Raw genomic sequence first — 23,719 nt, forward strand, 5'->3', positions numbered from 1 at the left:
TCCATTTCTAGCCATATACCTAACTTGTATGAAATGTATATAAAAGACTCTAACCTGCCGTTTTCCGTCAGTGCCAATTTTGTACTACTACCACCGCATGCACTTCGCACGGTACCATTGTTTTGCATATAATGTTTGAGTAAGTATGTACCTGTAAGTGATTGTGACAGCATTCCGTACATTTACCTCTTATATTATAGCTTCTTGAGCTTGCTGTGGGACTTGTTAACCTTTTGGACGCCAATGTCCGATATATCCGCACCGCAGGTTCAACGCCAAAGACCGATTAATCGGTCACAGACCACAGAGCAACATCGACTTACGTGCATATGCATAAAGTTCAATTTCAGTTTTGACACTTCGGTGACGTGGCGTCAGCGTGACAGCTTTTCTGTTTGACACGGCGTCGAAAAGGTTAATCTGTGTAAGAAAGTCCTGTAATATTGATTTGTACGTTATTTTCAGTAAACATAAAAAAACATTAACTTGTAAAACTTAAAAACTAAATCTAAGAATAAGTAAAACTCATAAAATATACAACTAAAAACTAAATATACCCCTGCGGCACGCGGCATGGTGCCGTAAATGCTGGCAGCATTTCCTCGCTATATCGCAATACTTAATCTTTGTGCGAGGAAGCTGCCCTTGTACTCGTATATACGTTTTAAATGTATCGATGTCAACAACTGTTGGTGAACCTTAAATACCTAAATAACATAAATGATCTACGGTGTTTATATCAAGAGATGAAGTAAAACAGGGTGGACGTGAACGATGCGTCCTCCGCTAATGCTGAGGTGTACCTAAACATAAAAGTTTTACGCGTTAGTTTCCTAGCTCATTAAACACAGTCACAGGAAAGGAAATGTGCTGATCTGTTTATATGGATGGTTCACAATATTTAGATGGTTCACACCGTGGGTGTGTGGGTAAATCGGAGTTAGAAAAATTAACTCCAATTTACCCACGGACCCACGATGTGAACCATATACATTTTTGCTTTCTTCTCTTTCTGCGTTACGTAACACAAATGCAAATTAATCTGCAGGATTAATTAATTCGCGGTGTAAAAATTAATGGCGTGCTTAAATTTTCATCTCGTGTTCCCCATTAAGTATTCATCATAACTGAGTAAAATGTCAAACATATTGGCCTACTTGACTTGTGCTTGTTTTTTTTTGACATGTAACGTATTAACATTGAGTAATTACACTATGAGATATCCCCAACTCTTCAGACATTATGTTAATACTAAATTATCCGAAAAAGAAAGAGAAGTGTTCATGGACTTTTCAAATAGTATGTATAATATCTACCTATGAAATTTTCTGACACATTCTACCATTAAATTTCGTGAGCGTTGGATATTTAAACAGGTATAACTTTTGTCGATTCAGTTTTTGGAAGTTTTTCAAAATGGCTGAAGTATACATTTATTCACTTTTAAGTTATGCTTGCGAGGCCTACAGCTCATAGAGCTAATAGTGATTAACATTATTAACTCTTACCTAATGCTATTTTTCAGCTATGACATGCAAAGAAAAGGGTGGCTATTGTGTTTCCCGAGCGACTTGTTTATCAGAAAAAAGGACGTACTTCAGCGGAGCCTGCAACGCACGTGATAAAGTATGTTGCTACGAGGACGAAGGATGGAAATGAAAATTATAAATGTATATTCGTTTTGCTCTAACAAAACAGCTGTTTGATGTACCTATCCCTCCCTTTGTTTCCCATAAAATTTTAAGTGATAATGTATTGTTTGTCATATATATTATCATTACCTAGTCCTAAAACTGAAACCGTTCACTTTTCAGGATTTTCGTAAGGTTATCCTATAGATAGGTTAGGTTAGGTTTGTTTTATAACAATCCTGAAAAGTTACGCATTTCTATACCAAACAAATTATGACATAACTAAAATACGGACAAACAATACATTATGACTTAAAACTTTTTGGGAAACAATAGAGACCCACCTATCCAGTTTTATTTACTTATCCCAAAGAGTAAAGTACAGTGGAATCCGTTCATTATGACTCCGCCTATACTGACCAATCGCTTACTATGACGTAATTACTGTGCGAAGTTTGGTTTTCATATACAATTCTTAGTGACAAAGTCGGATAAGATGACTTCGCTTATAGTGACAAACCGCTTAATATGACCTATAAATCCTATTTTCATGAAATTATATCCGGTTATACTGACACGTTCGCTGGTTTTCATGGCCGTCCCCCACGTCTTTCCCTGCGAGGACGTATAGTGCGTGCGTGGCATGTAAGTTGTTTTAGGTTTAATTCTCAGTGACAAGTTGATAATTGGTCAGGTTATTAAAACTCATTTCTTACAGAGGAATTCGAGATTAATTCGGAAAAATTACCAAAAATAAGAAGTTAATCCACTATTATGACATCCGCTTAGTATGACGTGTTTGTCACTTCCCTTCGATGTCATTATAACGGATTCTACTGTAAGTATAATAGACCTATCCTTTACAAATAAATGACCGAATTCGATTTTGAGTCACGCGAACCCGCCGCCAAAAAGCATACAATCGTAGCGATTTCAGTCAGACTGTGCAGATAAATCGAAGGTTCCTAGTGCCTCCACACGTCTCCGATACCGGCGTCGATGTCGATCGTCAGTTCTCCGCTGAAGTTCACGCAAGAAACATGTCATCCATGTCATCAAAGTTAATATGGTAGTTAAGTTTTCTTATATTTTCTAATGTTCCGCGCAGCTTTCTTATTTTTTCCTCTCATAAGAACCCTCTCCTGACAATAACAAAGATAAGACAAAAAAATTAGCGAAATTGGTCCAGCCGTTCACGCGTGATGCCGTGACATGGCCGTGACCAAGAGAAATAGGGATTCATTTTTATATTTTTCATTGCATTTTCATTATAGCTGGCCACACACACTAGGTTTTGCGTGTCGGTTTTGCTTGTGCAAGCAAAACCAACAGGCACGACCGAGTTCCATAGGGCACACACACGTAACGACAAACCTGCACTAACTCTCAGTTCAAACCAGGGATGTTGCGAATATCCGCATCCGCATCCGCAACCGCGGAACTTCCGCATTATTTTCAACAACCGCATCCGCATCCGCATCCGCATAAAATCGATGCGGATTTAATGCGGATGCGGATGTGGAACAGGTCGGTACAGGAACGTCTTAGCATCGGCGTAAGTGCTAGACTGCTAGGTAATTTAGTCATTAACCAAAAAAACCTATTAGAAATGAGCAGTCAAGCGTGAGTGGGGCTTAATGTACGAAACCCTTGGAACCCGCGTCCGACTCGCACTTGGCCGGTTTTTTGAAATAAAAATTACTAAAATGTAATATTTGACGTTTTTTATGGTACTATCTTGACATCCGCATCCGCATCCGCATCCGCGGATGTGAGCCTTTAAAAATCCGCATCCGCATCCGCATCCGCGGATGTCAAAAAATCGGCATCCGCAACATCTCTGGTTCAAACCATCATGGCACCGGTAGCGGTGGTTGACGTCGACGCAATAGCGCTATTATCCACTCCACACTTAAAAAATAATAAAACTGGCCAAGTGCGAGTGGGACTCGCGCACGAAGGGTACCGTACCATTATCTATAAAAACGGAAAAAAAATCATGGGAGCTCCACTCCGACTCGCACTTGGCCGGTTTTTTAGTATTTGTTGTACTAGAGGCAACAGAAATAGATCATCTGTGAACATTTCAACAGTGTAACTAGCATAGTTCATGAGATACAGCCTAGTGACAGACGGACGGACGGACAGTGGAGTCTTAGTAAAGGGTCCCGTTTTACCCTTTGGTTACGGAACCCTAAATATCTAATAAAAATCCTCTACAATTGCATTTCGTTTGCGAGACGACATTGTTGCACAGAAACGTGCGACCTATCCCCTCGGCAATCACTGGATAACTGAAGCCTATCAAGCCTGCCAGCCACACACGTTCAGTTATGCCTGCGCAAGCGAAGTGCGCAAGCACAACCGACAGGCAAAAAATATAAATTTTGATATTTACAATTTTGCTTGCGCTGGCAAGGAGTTTGCTTGCGCAGGCAAGGAGTCATGTCAAGCCGGCCACACACACTAGGTTATAACCGATGGTTATGCCTGCACAGTTCACTTGTGCAGGCATAACTGAACGTGTGTATGACATGACTCCTTGCCTGCACAAGCAAACTCCTTGCCTGCGCAAGCAAAATTGAAAATATCAAAATTTATATTTTTTGCCTGTCGGTTGTGCTTGCGCACCTCGCTTGCGCATGCATAACTGAACGTGTGTGGCTGGCAGGCTTGATAGGCTTCAGTTATCCAGTGATTGCCGAGGGGATAGGTCGCACGTCACTGTGCAACAATGTCGTCTCGCAAACGAAATGCAATTGTACAGGATTTTTAGTAGATATTTAGGGTTCCGTACCCAAAGGGTAAAACGGAACCCTATTACTAAGACTCCACTGTCCGTCCGTCCGTCTGTCACTAGGCTGTATCTCATCAACTACGAGGGGTATTCAAAATATTCTCGGTATGAGAATGAAAACAAACAAGTACGAAAAGTTTGATATTTTTATTTTTCAATATACTCCCCCCCCTATGTTCATACACTTAAAAGATCGATCAATTATTTTTTTTAATCCCTCGTAAAAATATTTTTTATCTTTCGTGTAAAAATGCTCCTCCACTGCCGCCTTCAATGCTTCATCGTCAGAAAATTTATTTCCACGCAGATCCTTTTTAAGATTGGGGAGCAAAAAGAAGTCGCTGAGGGCTAAGTCCGGACTATACGGTGGGTGAGTAACAGTTTTAAACCCACATTCAACAATAGCTGCCTTGGCAATATGAGCAGTATGGACGGGGGCGTTGTCATGCAGAAGCAGAATACCTTTGGTTAACTTTCCTCGCCTCTTTTCTTTAATTACATCCTTTAATTGACGTAGAATGTTAGCGTAGTACTGTCCTGTGATATTTACACCTTTTTCTTTATAATCGATTAGTAATACTCCTTCACAATCCCAAAATATCGTGGCCATGACCTTGCCAGCTGAAGGGATGACCTTGAACTTCTTGGGATGAGCTGAACCCTTAATGTGCCACTGCATGGACTCTTGTTTACTCTCTGGGTCATAATGATGAACCCAGGTTTCATCTCCAGTAACTATTCTTTGCAGCACCTCATCAGGATTTTCACCGCACAGGTCAATAAAATCGGAACAACAAGCTACACGCATGTCTTTTTGAAGCCGAGTCAGCATTCGCGGAACCCATCTTGCACTTACTTTTGACATATTAAGATGGTCATGTATAATATCATGTACGGTACCAATAGAGAGATTGGTTACTTGTGCTATAGATTTTACCTTCACTCGACCATCTTCCAATATAAGTTTTTCCACTTTATCAATATTTTCTTGTGAAGTAGCTACTACAGGCCGGCCAGGTCTAGGGTCATCTTCAATACTCTCCCTTCCGCGTTTAAACTCGCTTGACCACTTTTGAATGGTAGATAAAGAAGGAGCAGACTCACGGTAAACACAATCCATTTCCTCTTTTATGGTTTTTTGATTTTTACCCTGTTTTGTCAAGAATTTTATCACGCATCGATGTTCTAATTTAGTTAACATTGTCAATTCGCACATGATGTTCATGTTTGTTCAGCAATTGCAGAAAAACAAAAGACCATCTCGGTTCGAATTATACTTTTTTTTAATGTCAATGAATAAACCTTAGCGGCCAGTAACGAAAGAAATTTTAGAAGAGGTCGTAAGATATCAATACCGAGAATATTTTGAACGCCCCTCGTATGCTAGTTAGACAGTTGAAATGTTCACAAATAATGATCTATTTCTGTTGCCTCTAGTACAACAAATACTAAAAAACCGGCCAAGTGCGAGTCGGAGTGGGGCTCCCATGATTTTTTTTCCGTTTTTATAGATAATGGTACGGTACCCTTCGTGCGCGAGTCCTACTCGCACTTGGCCAGTTTTATTATTTTTTAAGTGTGGAGTGGATTCATGGTTTGTATGCGTGTATGGCTGACGAAATATAAACCTAATAGCGCTATTGCGTCGACGTCAACCACCACTACCGGTGCCATGATGGTTTGAACTGAGAGTTTGTGCAGGTATGTCGTTACGTGTGTGTGCCCTATGGAACTCGGTCGTGCCTGTTGGTTTTGCTTGCACAAGCAAAACCGACACGCAAAACCTAGTGTGTGTGGCCAGCTTCATACACACGTTCAGTTATGCCTGCACAAGTGAACTGTGCAGGCATAACCATCGGTTATAACCTAGTGCAGCGGTTCTCAATCTTTTTTTTTGACGGAACCCTTTTGGAAAGCGAAATACTTGACGGAACCCTATTAAAGTCAGTGGCGCGTTATTAAATGCTCTAAAGTAAAATGTACAACATTATATTCATTCGTAAATTAGAAGTCTGACACAAGTGACACAACTGTTAGAAAAATTAAACATTGTTGCATAGCAACCATCATCATGATACAAAATGAGGTTTTAATACTTTCCCTCAACGATGTGTAAGGCCTATTCTTCTTCTCATCAGAACAAGCCTTGGTCTTGGCATTGGTTTAGTGAACATATCTGCCAGTTGGTCCGTTGTGGGTATCCTTTCCACAGTTAATTGTCCATCGAGAACCTTTTCTCTTACTTCATTTTCCTCCCTAAATTCGAACGGCGATGTATTTTCTTGGCGATATATTGGTAAGTCGTTTGGTACTGGTACGCCAAAGTTTAATGTTGGACGGCTTTCTGGTGATACTATTTTTATCTCCAGTTCATTGGGTTTCAGATCTCTATTTTTCAGAGGAACTTTAATCTCCGAGTTTTCTCTGTTGAGCGGCTTTTCATCAAATATGACATCGCGAGATTGTATAAGTCTATATCTGTCGTTTTCTATTGCTGCCCATATACGGTAACCGTCATCATTATCGTATCCGACGAGTCTTCCTTTAAGTGCTTTCTTTGAAAGTTTCTGTCTCTTTTGTTTTGGAATATGAGCATAACAAGTGCTGCCAATTATCTTTAAGTGGGATATTTTTGGCTTCTTGCCATTCCATATTTCAAACGGTGACTTATTTTCGACTCTGGAGGGACCCGTTCTATTAATGACATATGTCACCGTGTTCACGATCTCTGCCCAAAGCGCTTGAGGGAAACCTTCTCCGCTGTACATAATCGTTTTAGCAGCTTCGACTAAAGTACGATTGTCGCGTTCGCAGCAAGCGTTTTGCTCTGGCGTGTATGGCATTGTCAGCCTCTGTTTGATTCCATTCTTAGCAAGAATCTCTCTGACATCGTTGTTGTCATATTCACCGCCATTGTCACTTAAAAGCATTTTTATTGAGTGACCAGCATTGCGTGCTTCTAAAATCATTTGTTCTAGTTTCTGTTTTACTTCAGACGGCTTTCATAAAGTATATCAGACGATATCCAGAGTAATCGTCACGAAACAGAACGAAATAACGCAAATTTGTGATAGAGTTGGGAAATGGTCCGCACACGTCGCTATGAATTAGCTCACCTGGCTGTGATGCTCTAGTTCTCGTACCAAATTTCTGTCTGTGCGATTTACCAAATATGCAGCTTTCACATAATGAATCATCTATGGGAAGCTCTATCCCTAACTCTCGTTTCACAAACGTTCTAATATGCCGCTTATTCTGGTGGGCAATCTCTCATGGTAAAGTTGAGTTTCTGTTGTTAGATAGGCCACCATCTTCTTTGGTATGACATTTTTAACATCTAATTTATAGAGACCACCACATTTTTGACGTCTTCCAATAGCTTTGACATTTCCATTGATATTATGGCAGACTGGGGCCAATATTGTTATCAGAAGGTTAGTATTTAAACGCTTGTTTGTAAGTACAAGAATAGAATAGCATTTTATTTACAGAAAACACGGTATATATACAAAAATCAAAGAAAGAGACATATTTACAATAGAGTGAGACAGAGATAGTTCCCCGCGCGGGGCGCGCGGAAGAGTGTGCGCGCGCGCGTGCCACTGCGCATGCGCGGCGCGAGTCGCTCTCAATAAAACTGAATTCTGCGCCGGCGGCGGTCCTTTCGCTCGCCGGCCGCCGTGGAGTCAACATCGTCTCGTCGTGCGCCGTGTCTCGCTCCGCTGCTACGCTCTCGCTGGTTGAAGACACGACGAGTCCGACGGGGATGCTGCAGGCTCCGGATATTAAACCGTCCTTCTCAGGACGATATAAAACTGCTCTTTTCAGAGCACGCAAACTGCCCTTCTCAGGGCACGTCCTGTTTCTCTGTTTAATCGCAGAGTTGTCAGTCGATCGCAAACTGTTCTTATCAGAACAATTCTGTGTTTCCGTTAAAACACACGATGTCAATCTAGTGTTCCCACAATATATATACTGCAATTTTGAGTTGTAGATATAAACTTGCTATCGGGATTCTTATCGTGAGCCACTGGACCGAGAATAGATTTTTCTGGATACCTGTAACATACCATACATCTTCTAAAGTGACAGTAGAAAGTTTTCCATTGACATTTGCTTCTAAGACTACCGATCCTTTTCCTTTGGCATTTAGAACATGACCATTGGCTGTTGTAACGGTATGCGTGTCTTCAAAATTATGGAACGTTGTAAACAAGTCACCTCTATTAGTAATATGGCTGGTGGCACCATTGTCTACATACCAATTGTCCTTGTCATGCTCAACGGCTAATACTTCTTCCTGCACCAGCATAACTGTCATGTTTACAACTGACGCTTGCGAAGTAGATGGCGAATTGTCGCCCTTCTGTACATTGCTGTTCTTCGGAGGTTTGCCATCTTTTATCCATTTTTGACAGTTCTTGACGTGATGACCGATTTTTGAACAGTAATTACATTTAATTTTTCTATCTTTGTTCTTCTTATCTACTCGTACATCATTCGAGTGAGCAACTAATGCTTCTTGATCAGGTACAGAATTACCTTTGATTGACCTTTCGTAAGCACAAAGATGATTTGTTAAACTCTCTATTGTTCGATCTGCTTTCGGAACTAAGAGCCAGCTACTTTTAAATGATGAATATTCCTCGCTTAGTGTGTCAAGAATTTTACAGATCAAGAAGAGTTCGGGTAACTCATTTTTATCTTTTTTCAAATCTTGATTAAGTTCGGACCAAATATTCTTCAGTTTACTCATAATATATGCGTCGCTATGCATCTTCTGAGTTCCGTTTGAATCCGAAGAAGCTCATGCATAAGTTATAGCTTTTATCTTCACTAGTCCCGTCAAACAATCTGTGGAGTTCTAACCAGACTTCTCGAGCAGTGTTGTACCGCATGACTTTTTGAAGAGTATCATCAGTCATGTTACTTGTCATGAGAAGCAAAGCACTACAGTCAGCCTTCGTATAGGTAACAAGCTGATCTCCTGCCCCCGCTGCCGCTGCTGCTTCCTCTACAAGAGCGGGCTTCATTAATTTACCTTCGACAACATCTAACGCATTTGGAATGCTCCTTAAGGCTATACATATTTTGTATTTCCATGTTGACCAATTACTTTTCCCTTCGAGATTTCCGATCAACAATTTCGTAGTCGTTAAATTGTGATCCATCATGCAGGGCACATCACCTATTAAAGTCAGTGGCGCGTTATTAAATGCTCTAAAGTAAAATGTAAAAATGTACAACATTATATTCATTCGTAAATTAGAAGTCTGACACAAGTGACACAACTGTTAGAAAAATTAAACATGGTTGCATAGCAACCATCATCATGATACAAAATGAGGTTTTAATAAACCCTACAATAAAACAACAGTTTTTAGAGGTGTATTTTTTTATTAATAAGCATAATAATTATGCTTATTTTATTATTCTAAATTCTTGCGGAACCCCTGGAGGGGTGAACACACTTTGAGAATGGCTGACCTAGTGTGTGTGGCCGGCTTCTAGAATGAACGTACGCACACAAGCAAGCTACGTGAAGTACTGCCGAAATGAGCGATCGCCATCCACACGCAACGATTAAAACTGTGCAAACGCATCGACAACGATTTATTTAATATAAATTGCAACTGCCACCGATGAACGATAATCGATAACGATTTGTCTTACACACGGTAGATAAATCTGCGCAAATCGGACTGCACAGATTAATCGCTACGATTTAGTTACGTGATCATAAATCACGTTTGTTGTATGGGACAAAACAAAATAAAATTAATATTTAAGTGGGGCCACTTAAATATTAATTTTATTTTATTTTTAGTATTCAAAGAGAAACGGTTTCGAAATTTGGCGCCTTAAGGGCCATCCACACAGTGTGGTGGGCCATAAATTTATAACAAATTCACCGAATTGCGTTCAGAATTTTCACACTCGGTTTATACGCAGATTGTCATTCGGTTATAAACCTTATGCCGTGCCGTTAGTGTTTAAATTATATTAGCTCGACGAGCTTGCGAGCCACGCTTGGAGGATACAACTAAACGGAGTAGAGACAAACCAAAGAAAGTCTGCAGCGCAATAATTTGACATCGAATTAAAAAACTACATATGGCAATGTTTTTAAGCAGTCAGTAAACGTCATGCACTATGGTATGTGTTTGTCAAAATCGTTTAAATATTCATTGTGTTTTGTGATGAACGGAATAAACATGGTGAAACCTTACAAAACCGGCGTGCGGGAGTTACTTTTCCGCATGACGAATAATTTTACACTTGTAAAAAGTCAGCACGAGGCGATTCAAGCTGAAAAACGACAATGTTTACAAAATTTGGAGTTGATGACGGGTAAGTGGAATGAAACATCTTAATACTTCACCATATGTACCTACTTAGATAATATAATATTGGTTTAGACTAAGGTTTCACAGCAAATTGAACACACCTAATAGGTATAGCCATACCTACTTATGAACTTCCTCTAACATTTCGAGAAACTCATTGGTACTAGCCGGGTTTTGAGCTCGAACCCACAACCTCCATGCTTATGCTCACGGCATGGGTACCTACTAGTTAAAGCTAAAATTAATTTTTAATATATGTTTATTGTTTTAATGGTTTATTTCGTTTTTCCGAAAACTTTAGTTCGCAAATTGCGGGCAATTTCTCTGTCAATCTAATTACGCCTTAATGGGAGTAAAAGAGAAAGATGCTCGCATATTGAGAACTTCGGTGTTCGCGGTAGGCCCTCTGTACCTATTTACCGCCGTCGCGGATATTACAAAAGCTTATTAATTTTGATGAAGCCAAATGTCACATTCTTCCAATATTATTTATCAATATTAGTATATGTCTACATATTAATAGTGACATCTATTGTTGGAATGAAATTTATTTTACCATAAAAATTAAGCTGTATGCTTAATTTTTTCATAGACGGTAAATATGGTAGAAATTTCACAAGTATCAAGACTATTTAATCCATTTTCTGTGGTGTTGTCGCATACTGATTTTTAAAAACTACTTTTAATCTAGCGCTGCAGACTTTCTTTGGTTTGTCTCTAGCCATTAACAGGCTTTCCCCTCTGTCGAAAATAGGCGGCCAACGGTCATACACAATGTATGGACTGACGTTTATCTGACATGGCTATTTTTACGTTACGCATACATTTGACGTTGCCCTCCCCCGCAAAAATCGGCAGACTGTTTTGTACAGAAAATTACAGACATGGCGTCTCCGTTTGATTATATCCTCCAAGGAGCCACGAGACGAGCCGCGAGCCCACCGCTTATAACCAATTTAGACTCTCGCGCGAGCCACGAGACGAGCCGCGAGCCGCGCCACGAGACGCGAGTCCACCGCTTACACTCTCGTTCGGCTTGTCATTCGGTTATAAACCTTATGCCGTGCCGTTAGTGTTTAAATTATATTAGCTCGACGAGCTTGCGAGCCACGAGACGAGCCGCGAGCCCACCGCTTACACTCGCGTCTCGTGGCGCGGCTCGCGGCTCGTCTCGTGGCTCGCGCGAGATTCTAAATTGGGGGTTACACTCTCGTCTCGTGGCTCGGCTCGCGGCTCGTCTCGTGGCTCGCGCGAGAGTCTAATCCGCCTATCAGAAATAATCCAAACCAAAAAATCTATACTTGGTCAAGCAGATCTTGTCAGTAGATAAAGGCGGCAAATTTGAAAAATGTAGGCGCGAAGGGATGTCGTCCCATAGAAAATTTGAATTTCGCGCCTTTTTCTCTGCTTGACCGTCTTTTATAAGTGGAGTCGACGAGACCATTTTTCGCCAATCTGATGGCTCCTCTACACGATGGGCCAACGCCGGCCACTCCAAGGGACGCAGCCATGCGGTAGAATGAGATAGCAATATCACTTGCTCCCTCTAACGCATAAATGCGTCCCTTGGAGTGGCCGGCGTTGGCCCATCGTGTAGAGGAGCCATGATGAAATTGTCCGATCGAATCTGCCGGCCTAGCCAAGGTGACAATCGCTATCGCTTCGACAACAAAACGCTTTGTCTCTCTATCACTCTTTCTTATAAGTGCGACAGTGACAGTTGCATTTCGATCGCTACGGAGCGTAAGCGATGGCACGTTGGCTACGCGGCCAGGCCGTGCGGACGCAAACGCCAACTTGATTCCCCGATCAAATCAGCAGGTGCAGACACAAGATGCCAATTTTCGAAGTTAGTATCTATGGAATGCAAATTGGTGATTAAATTGTGTACCTGTGGACGTTAGGTGAATTTACTAGCGTCCACACTTACAGCTTGGCAAAAAAGAGTAGAAATTAAAAATTGTCAACACTGTAGTAGCTATACTTGGTCAACCAGATCTTGACAGTAGAAAAAGGCGGCAAATTTGAAAAATGTAGGCGCGAAGGGATATCGTCCCATAAAAAATTTGAATTTCGCGCCTTTTTTTACTGACAAGATTTGGTTGACCAGCTATATATATTATATTTGGCGTTATTTTCCTGATCAAATTGGTGGAAGTATACTACAGGGAGCTGCACAGGAACCCTTTGTTTATTTGAATTTGAATCCGTCAACAAGCCCTATATTATAGCACCACAGTGCGGTAGTGTGTTATAGCGCGACACAGAAAACTCGGACTAGGCGCGTTTTTTCTGTCTATCTATTCTGTGGTTTGAGACTTGATTGATAGGCAGTTGACTTGTCTCGGTGGTAAAGTCAAGATACCGCCTGCACGCTTGTATTGGTATTGGTACAAACAGTGAAATTAAATTCATGGGCATTAATCATACATTGATATTGTAAACTAATTTGGGATAACACTGTACGTAGAGTTCAAAACCAGGAAAGAAAGATATCAACATGTGGGATGTAGCGATTTATTTATTTATAATTAGTACGGTGGCTTATGTCCTTAAAGAATTGTTTTCTGAGACTCCTAATTTCGTGAAGTTCAAATTGAAATTTCTTATTTACTACGTATGGACCTCTACCATATCGTTGATGTTGATGCCATTCTTCATGCTAGACCCGAAGAACGTGAAAAATATCTTGTGAGTATGATCTTTTATGTATCTTCTAATTACGAAAACTGCAATGAATACAAACTTAAATTAATGAGAGAGAAAGTAATCAAAGTGGGCATTGATTTGCATAATATGCATGAGAGTTCCAGTAAAGAAACTCCCAGTACTAAACGGAACCCAAAAGTAGGTGGGAAAAAATGTTAATACTGATGATCATAATTTGCATTTTCAAACATAATTATGATATAAAATCATATTTGCAAAAAAAAATATTACTTTGTTTTCACGGTGTACCCATTTACTTACTATCCTCAGCGGCAAGTTTAGGTTAAATAAAAAAATTAAATTCAGTCTAGCAAACCTCCGGCTCGCCAAGTGAGTTGTGGTAAAATACTGGGATAGTGCAGGAGGATGATTATTTCATGTTATTTAACCGGCTAATCTTTACTTTATGGACCGTCGATTTGGAGAGAGTGTTGGGTGTGGGGGGGTAGAGGGTGCAAAGGGCTACCCCCCAGTCCAACCCCCATGGCGTGGAACCCCATGGTTATGGAGATATCCATGGTTAAAGTTTGTATGGAATTACTGTGAAATAAGGGAATACAGCATAATTTCAAGGGGGAGGGGGTGAGGGGTGAGGGGGGGCGTTCTAATTAGGTTACATAATTCATTTTAACCAGATTCATAATTCCTTTCATGAATCAACAAATTAAATCTAATTAAAATGGTGCTGGCTTGAACCTATTAACCATTTGAATGTATGTTCAAATGACCTTATGTATACACCGTGTTTTATTGAATTCCGTTAACTTCGGGGTATGGTTAAGTATGTTTAAGATAACTAAATGGCATAGTTAATTTTCAAAAAAAAACATTTTTTTTGCTTTTTTACAAAGAAAAAAATAAGTTTAAAAAGTAATTAAATGTAGCATATAGCGTTGTTGTAACACGGGCATTACATTTAACTCAACCAAACAATTGAAATCTGTGACATATCAATGTCATTTCGAACATCAATTGACCGAGATTGTACTTAAGTTTAGTAGCAAATGTATGAACTCATTCTAAACACTAATAACCGGCCCTAAGGCAAGTGTACACGCTTGTAGAGGCCTTATAGGAAAAAAATAAATTATTGATTATCTCCGAAATGGAGATAATTACAATATCAGTGTGTTTGAGAAAGTTACTTGATTTAAGCTCAGGAATGCACCCTTGAAATTAACGGAAATCAAAAAAAACACGGTGTATAAGGTCTGGTCAAACTACTTAAAAAATGATGAGCATTATATAAAATATTATTAGGTTGATCATACATTGGGGTTTTTGGTGCGCATGTGATTTTGTGCATTTATAACTTGTGCAACAAATGTGCTTATAAATGTTAAAATAGTATATATGTATAAACTCTTTATTGTACAAAACACAGGACACAAATATGGCACAGGATAGACAGTACAAAGGCGAACTTATCCCTTTAATAGTATTGGTTTTTACAGTTATCACCTATTTTTTGGCTAGTGTAAAACATTCCTGCACCAAAAACCTCGATGTATGTTAATACTGATGCTGGAAATTAACCTTTTTATTCATAAAATATGGTTATCATTTAAGGAAAAAAGAGTTCACTGCAAGAAGTTGACAATAAGATATGATGCTAAAATTAATAATATTTCCAGCATTACCTATTTCATTTTTTAAATTATTCCAAAGTACTTTCCACATCCCTATACCCCTTTTCCACCTAACAACTTACTAATGTTTTAGATTTTCTGTTGCAATTATTAAACACATAACAAAAGTAATTGAAATTAAGTGGCACCTAAGAAATGGGAAAGTCTTGGCAGAGGATCGTGGAGCGGTGATAGTGTCCAACCATCAGTCAACTATTGATGTCCTAGGTAAACCTTATGCTTATGCTTTATTTATTACTCATTTTGTCTCTGTACATTATTTAGAAGCATTGTACACACATTCATTCAGTGTCAGTTGCCCTGGTGTCAGTTGTTAATTTAACCCACATCCCACATCCTGGTCTCTGATTGAGTTGAAAAGCACACTGACATGCAGGATGCAAGGTTCGAAAAGTTTCCAAAAAGCTGGAAAAAAATCTGAACTTTCATGAAAAATTCACAAGAAATAGAACTTTCATTTGGGAATGGAAAAAAGTTAATCCCCATACAAAAATATGAAAATATTTTGATGGAAATTGCTATTGTGGAAACTATCTGACTGAGTGTATAAGGTTGATTGATGCATGCCTATAGTTAAGGACCACTAATCTTCTGTCATCCTATCTCACATTATATGGATTCTAGAAGAGTAGGTACCATCTATAATTAATTTTCACCAGCCTACTTGTTTGTACCATGAAGCCGGTCTGGGAATTCTGTAGTAAAATGATGCTATTGCTTACTAGTCTCGTAAGGATAACCTTGATGAATACAACTAGAAATAAATGCTTAAATCTTTCATTTATGACAAATAATTCTGTCTGTCTCAACTAGTGTTTTCAATGAAAACTTATCTGAGCCTTAAAAGCTAAAAACTATCAATTCCGAGTTCACCTTCTGGCAATTGATTCTTTGCTTACAATGCTTCTCTCTGAAGGTAAACATGTAATTCTAAAAACTTATTTTAGTTCTATGATCCCTGCAGAGCCCTGACTGTCACATTAAAAAATAGTAATTTGCAATATTTTAAACGGGCATAAAATATAAACATATAGTTAGGTATGAGGAGACATGTTTAATAAAATGAATTTTTAAACTATGTCTATTCATACAAGTGCCTAACCATATGACGCTTGTCTGTCTTAAAAGAAGAAGTAGGTATACTTATAAACTTCTTATAACTCTTGTTTTTGTTAACCATAACTGTAGTATCTAAGTGTAAAGTTACTACTACCTAGTCTACCTACCAACACATTAACGTGTTCTTGCTAAATGTTCCAGGCATGTTCAACATTTGGCATGTAGCTGACAAAGTCGCTGCAGTGGCTCGTAAAGAGTTATTTTACGTATGGCCCTTTGGCTTGGCAGCATATCTCTGCGGGGTGGTGTTTATCGACAGAAACAACCCAAAAGATGCTTACAAAACACTCCAAGTGACATCTGATATTATGATCAAAAATAAGGTGAGCATGTAGGTTTATTAAAATATAATAACAAAGCTAACCTGACCTTAAAGAGCATTGAAAATCTTTCTTGAGAATAATACCTCAGTCAATATGCAGTACTATAGTATTAAAATAATTATACATTATTTAAGGTGTGAAAAAATATGTACATATATACTTCGTAACAGTGTAGTGTTACAGAGACATTCATTATTCTGTCCTTCAATCTACATACCTACATTGATTGACTGTAGTCATCAGCAAAGCATGCCATTCGACTCGCAAATGACATCGCCGCGTGTACCTACACTTGTTTCTATTTGTAGCATTGACTTACAATATACCTACCTACCTATATTATTTCGTAAAGACTGACTTACTAGTACTACGAAGTGGGTCAGTTCGTCGGTGTCAAGATAACTTCCGTTGGCAAACATTGTATATTATACATATTACATATACTTTTGGAGCCCTTAAAATGATAAACTATTTTAAATTTACAGTTCGAGTCCCGCAGCGAACCGATACCGGGACCTTGACCCATAATTCTTACAAAAAATTGTATTTAATTCCTAGTTCCAGTCCGAACCATCTCTTTGTTACTTCCATTGTACTGTAATACATAGGGGCCGGTTTCCGCAACTCTACGAATAGCACCTATTTTGCGTGAAAGGGGATAGTCTAGTCCAGCAATCGCATATTACTGTATAATGTACCTACCTACTTATTATGAATTAAAATGCTGTGTTCTTCGTTATCTAATGTTTTGCTTATTTACAATAAAAACCACGACAGCTCTCCTGTTATGTGGATCGTAGAAGATAAATAAATCGGTAACATTTTGTTTCACGAGAGTAGCGGTTCTGCTTAATAACGAACATGTGTTTTCTCTTCACGCTCGCGTTGTACGCACGACTCCTACAGGCGGCGCCTGTTTTACTAGTATGAAAACGATTCGTGTCAAATGTTCTGACGGCCCTACCTTTACTTTTGAATTCTTTGATTTTTAGACGAAAATATGGCTGTTTCCCGAAGGCACCAGAAATAAGGACTTCACTAGCTTGCTGCCGTTCAAGAAGGGAGCGTTTAATATAGCCGTGGCTGCGCAAGTACCCATCATCCCCGTCGTATTCTCGCCATACTATTTCATCAACAGGCCGAAGTACATTTTCAACAAAGGTAAAAACATCCCAAACAGTATCCTGTTAATAAGGTAAATGTGGAGAAAACTGCCTACACTTTTGTAGTCTCTGTCTACAAACTTGCGTTTGTACACATACTCCATTACAGGTGGTCAGCAGTCTTTCTGACTGTTTCACCGACGTACGACAAACAGCTCAGTTGTAATTCAAACAGTTCCTGTCCTACTATGTGATTGTCTTAAAAAAAAAATATCGGTCTTCTCCACATTGGCCGTCTATATATTTGCAAAGAAATCAAGCTGGCTTATGCGGTCTCAAAATATAGCGTAAAAGAGGTGGATTAAAATACGAGTGTTGGTAACTTTAAATACCTATTAACTGTTATTTTTTTTAAAACAAATCATATTAATTGTTTAAACTACATATTCAAATTAAATGAGAAAAAGGGGGTGGGGGGTATTTTCTTCCATACTATAGCTATATGGGTACCATATGAAAGCTAATGAAAAAACCATTTTAAAAATACATATATGCAAACAGTCGGGTTTTTTGTTTGTATAATTTCACTATTTTCTACGGGTACAAATATAAACATGTGGCGAAAATGACGAATACCGTATTCTGGATTAATCTACTCGACGCTCCACTGCCGTATTTATCTAGTGGACGTCATGAGCACCTAGTTATTAGGTATTCCCTCATGACTGCGATATATAGACCGCTATTGTATTGAATGTATATTTTCACGCCGCTTGCGAACACGTGTTATTGTCGATATGATATGATATTATTGTAGGGCCTTAATTTTATACCCTATTTAGAAGAAATGTGAGCGAATGTGACATACACTATCCAATAATTTATTTTTGACATTGAACCTCTTGTTGAGTAGGTATCATAATTAAATAATGATGAGAACTTTGATAATACATTCCTTAGGTAATTAATATTATTCTGTGAATAAAAGTGTTTGTATACGATCTGCATTTTAACAGTATGCATTAACAGAGTGATCCAATGAGGAATGTTTTCAAACATTTTTTGCCTTAGTATTATAGTTATAGGTACTGAAAGTGCACACACTTATAAACCTGTGCCTTGAATGATACACCATTGTCGTGATTTTTGAACACTGCATCGTTTTGCATCAACATCCTTAATTAGTGGTAACAAGACATTTTAATGTGACACGCGTGACATCATTAACATACATCGGGGTTTTGGGTGCGGGAATGATTTCGTGTATTTATAACTTTGTTTTTTGTAAAATAATTACCAAACTATGAATTAAAAATAGTTAGTAAGCTCCACATGTGCTTAGAAATGTTAAAATAGTATCGGTGTATAGTTTTTACCTATTTTTTGACAGTGTAAATTATTCCCGCACCCAAAACCCCGATGTATGATCATTAAATATAAACGACTAGCCTTGTTGATTGTCATTTTCATGTCATAAAATAGCTTTAAATATTGTATTCCATAAAAAAGAATACTGAAAATAAATAAAATTGCTAACGGACAGTGGAGTTGGACAGTCAGTGGTGAAAACACCAAATTTTGATAGGTACAGGTATAAACTACACGAGGGGCGGTTTTGGCTGACATGAGTCACAAGCAGAAATTAAACTCTAATATACTCTCAAGAGGAAAGTGAAAACGTGCGCAACCTTTTCCCATACTTTATTTATTCTTTATTTCTTTATTCTGAACAATAATTATTGTGTCGAACATTGAATAGCTTAAAAATTAAAATTATGTACATTGTTATCAAAAAAAAAATACTGAAGATAAGTATATAAAATTCCAGAATCACAATTTACACTTACAAATGTCACCAGTTAATTACAATATTATTATAATAAAATTCACAGCACACATCCAAATTAAAAATTACTCACTTACTAAAAAATAATTACAAATGCCAGTCTCCAGTCAAATGTCAGTCAACTTAATAATAACTAAATAAATCCCTATCACAATAATATAAAAAAATAAAAATTTAATTCACCATTAGAGACGAGTGTCTTAGAATAAACACTAATATTGCTCGTCTGATACAAAATCTGCTATAGAATAATATGATTTTTTTAAAAGATGCTGTCTGAGTCTTACACTACACAATTTGCTATTTAAAATAGATTTTAATTCGATTGGTAACTTATTAAACAGAAAGATTGCCTGGTAGCTGGCGGCATGCTTCATGATATTAAGTCGCGGGCCAAGGTTACATTTCAGATCCTTCCGTCTAGTCGACAGCCTGATTTCCCGATCTGTAATGCTCTCATATTTATTTAAATGCTTAATTAAATCTGTTAGGAGGACGAGGATATAAAGCGACGGTACCGTAAGGATATTAAGCTTTATAAAATGTTCTCTGCAAGACTCCCTCTGAGGTATTCTAACAATTATCCTAATAGCCCTTTTTTAGGGTTCCGTAGCCAAATGGCAAAAAACGGAACCCTTATAGATTCGTCATGTCTGTCTGTCTGTCCGTCTGTCCGTCTGTCTGTCCGTCCGTATGTCACAGCCACTTTTCTCCGAAACTATAAGAACTATACTGTTGAAACTTGGTAAGTAGATGTAGTCTGTGAACCGCATTAAGATTTTCAGACAAAAATAGAAAAAAAAACAATAAATTTTTGGGGTTCCCCATACTTCGAACTGAAACTCAAAAATTTTTTTTGCATCAAACCCATACGTGTGGGGTATCTATGGATAGGTCTTCAAAAATGATATTGAGGTTTCTAATATCATTTTTTTCTAAACTGAATAGTTTGCGCGAGAGACACTTCCAAAGTGGTAAAATGTGTGTCCCCCCCCCCCCCCCCCCGTAACTTCTAAAATAAGAGAATGATAAAACTAAAAAAAAATATACGATGTACATTACCATGTAAACTTCCACCGAAAATTGGTTTGAACGAGATCTAGTAAGTAGTTTTTTTTAATACGTCATAAATCGCCTAAATACGGAACCCTTCATGGGCGAGTCCGACTCGCACTTGGCCGCTTTTTGAAGTATGAAAGCTGCATCGACATTATATCGATAACTATTTCCCCATTGCTTGATGCTGTATCGCAGTTTAGACTCCACTAGAGCATGGTAGACTGCTTTAAGTTGAGTCGTATGAATTAAATCTCGTAAGGAGCGAAGGGCATAGCATGCAGAGCTTATGGAATTGGTTAGTGCCTGTAGTTCATGTTTCCAATTCAATTGGGCATCAATATGAACCCCCAGAAATTTCACCACATCAGCCTGTAAGATTTTGCTTCCGTTTAAAGTAATGTTTAGTTTATCCGAATTGTTAGAAGTAGCGGAAAACAAAATCACATTCGTCTTTTTTGTGTTAAGTTTTAAGTTGTTGGCTGTAAACCACATATTACAAGTCATAAGCGCATTGTAATTATGCCTACTTGAATAAACTATCTTTTATCTTTATCAAAACAGCGTTTGCTTTGTCATTTAATTGTGTCATGCTTTCCGCTGTGACTACCGCATTTGTATCATCTGCAAACACTACTAGCTTTGTCTGCGGTACTGTATTTTCTATGTAAGGAATGAGGTCATTCACAAACGTACTCCCCATTTTCCTCTCATTATCATTATAGAAAAAAATTCTACACATTTGATGTAATATTAATCACAGCCAAGCAAGTTAGAAACTTCCATAAAATTGGTGGTATCTACTGGATTTTTTTTTTCTCAGTACTTACCACTGGTAATAACTTCATAACTTGTTGGTAACTAGTGGGAATAACCCACCGGAACGCAGTGCAGATTCGCATCAGTGTGATAACCAAGTAAGTTCAGCTACCGCAATAGTTCCACGTTCCACTGCATACCAAATCCGGCATGCCTCGATTTGTATCAATGACACGTAGGTAGTAATATTAAAATCACGTTTCAGGTCACGTCATAATACAGTGCCTGGAACCGGTGCCCACGGCCGGGCTGACCATGGCCGACGTGCCGGAGCTCATCCAACGAGTGCGCGGCATCATGGAGGCCACCTACAAGGAACTCTCCAAGGAGGTGTTGAGCGCTCTGCCGCCAGACTACCCGCTCTATACTCAAAATTGAAGGCTACCAAATAATTACCAGTATTATATGACTATGTTTGATTCGCAGATTTCTGAATACAAGCACTGCCACTGCAATGTTATCCCTAATACGCTATTGCCACTTTTATGTATAGCGTATATGTGTTTTTTTTTTAACTATGTACGCATTAGTAAATTTACATCTACTTCTAATATTAGAGCGGGCGCACAAGGCAAGACAACATTGTCATATTACCTACAGAGCGTGTACTCCGGTGATAACATAGAATTACACGTAACAACTTGGACATAGTTAGTAACAGTCGTGCTTCTAAAAATGTTCTTCAAGAACTATAAATATATACCACCAACGCCTACGAACAAGTTAAGCATATCCCTTGTATTCGGACATCTATGGATCAATTCAATGGACCTAGCTCAGACTTCACGTCCGAGCTTGACTGTTTAGTAATACTAGACGGAATTAACTTCGAACAGTATAGATATGTTTTAGTTATTTACGATTTTCGCTCATTACTTGAACCCTTTGAACGCCACAACTATTTTATATAACACTCTATGGAGGGTGATATTAAACGGTAAGCGTGCGCGTCTGTGGACGTTTTTGGCGTTCAAAGGGTTACCGGGACTGAATCACGTATAAATATTAAATATATACGCGCTTTAACTTAAAATAATACTCTGATCTTGCTTCTGAATTGACTGTGTTAAGACAAGTGTCTTACCTAAATACTGAACAGTATTACAAATTTAACCTGTATGTACAACTAACGACGCCGTCTATCTGTCTTTGTTTTCTAATGAGCTAGTTCGGCCATAAGCGTGAAGCCAAAGAAGTGCATTACTTGTATATGACACCGTAAGATTGTGAACCCGTTAGTTTATAATCTAACGTAGGTTAGGTTAGATTATAATCTCCCTACCGTCAGTTTATAATGTAACTAGCGAGATTATAATATGACGAGTGTTTACAATTCTACGGTGACATATACATTATACTAATAAGTACATACTAAACTAACTAAATATGATTCATCATCAACAAACTATTGAATGGACGCCATTTATATAACTGCATTAGTGAATTGGCTGTGTTTGATTTTATTTTCTAGTCAAAAGATAAATTCTTACCATATTTGGCTGTAAAACTTCTTCAACGCATTTTATGGCAAATCACCAAATGGTTAAATGGAACCATAAGTTTAGTAATAACAGTAATTTTACTATTATTTTATGTTTTTGGAACTCAACTCTTTTCTGTTTTAGAGGGATAGCAGTTTTTTCAGTCATCTTAATTTCCGTAACAAATTTATTTCGACGTAAACAATTGTACAAGGAGGAGACAGTAAAAGTTGCATATACATATATATCTTGTGGGATCTTAAGTATAATTTTCAGTACAGGATTCCTGCTCGGTCTTTGCATTCAAACGCTTTGACACGTCGTCTCGTGTCTCTGACTCTTATGGAGACAGCTCCAACACCACACACATTATATACCTACTTGTATTATTAACATCTATGTAACTGTGACTATATCTTGATGTTAGTCTTTTTAAATCTGTTTGTAGGTATTTACAAAGTTCAAAGTATTCAAAATACCTATTTTCGTAATTTATATTTAACCTAACCAATTTTATGGTCTAACATTGTTCGTAGTATTACTGTTACATACTTGATGTATTTTTATATGTATTGAAACTTTCTTCGAAAATAAGCAAATAAAGTAGTTTTACTACTTTAAAACGATTCAAGTTCCATTTATTTAAGCTTTACAAATTTATCTCGAATTTTATATTTACTTACCTACTACTAATAAGCTGTAACTCATCGAACGCTAGCACTTTTGTTGGTCATATTGAGATTATAATCGTGCCATTTTAAGTATTTTATATTAATTACTATAATGCATTTGTCACTAAACTCATTTAAACCCTAAATATGTAATATTCGGGGGATTGT

The 23,719-nt window shown here is 38.2% G+C and overlaps 1 protein-coding gene across 1 annotated transcript; it reads left to right on the plus strand.

The window, feature by feature from the left end:
• The first annotated feature begins 13,161 nt into the window (after positions 1 to 13,161).
• On the plus strand, positions 13,162 to 21,869 carry LOC134661114 (1-acyl-sn-glycerol-3-phosphate acyltransferase alpha-like). Its single transcript, XM_063517062.1, has 5 exons — positions 13,162 to 13,466; positions 15,207 to 15,340; positions 16,394 to 16,575; positions 17,568 to 17,736; positions 21,605 to 21,869. Exons 1-5 carry the CDS (start codon positions 13,276 to 13,278, stop codon positions 21,775 to 21,777), a joined length of 849 nt encoding a protein of 282 aa, XP_063373132.1. The 5' UTR covers positions 13,162 to 13,275; the 3' UTR covers positions 21,778 to 21,869.
• The last annotated feature ends 1,850 nt before the right edge of the window (positions 21,870 to 23,719 follow it).

This window comes from Cydia amplana, chromosome Z (assembly GCF_948474715.1).
Source record: "Cydia amplana chromosome Z, ilCydAmpl1.1, whole genome shotgun sequence".
Taxonomy (NCBI): Eukaryota; Metazoa; Arthropoda; class Insecta; order Lepidoptera; family Tortricidae; genus Cydia; species Cydia amplana.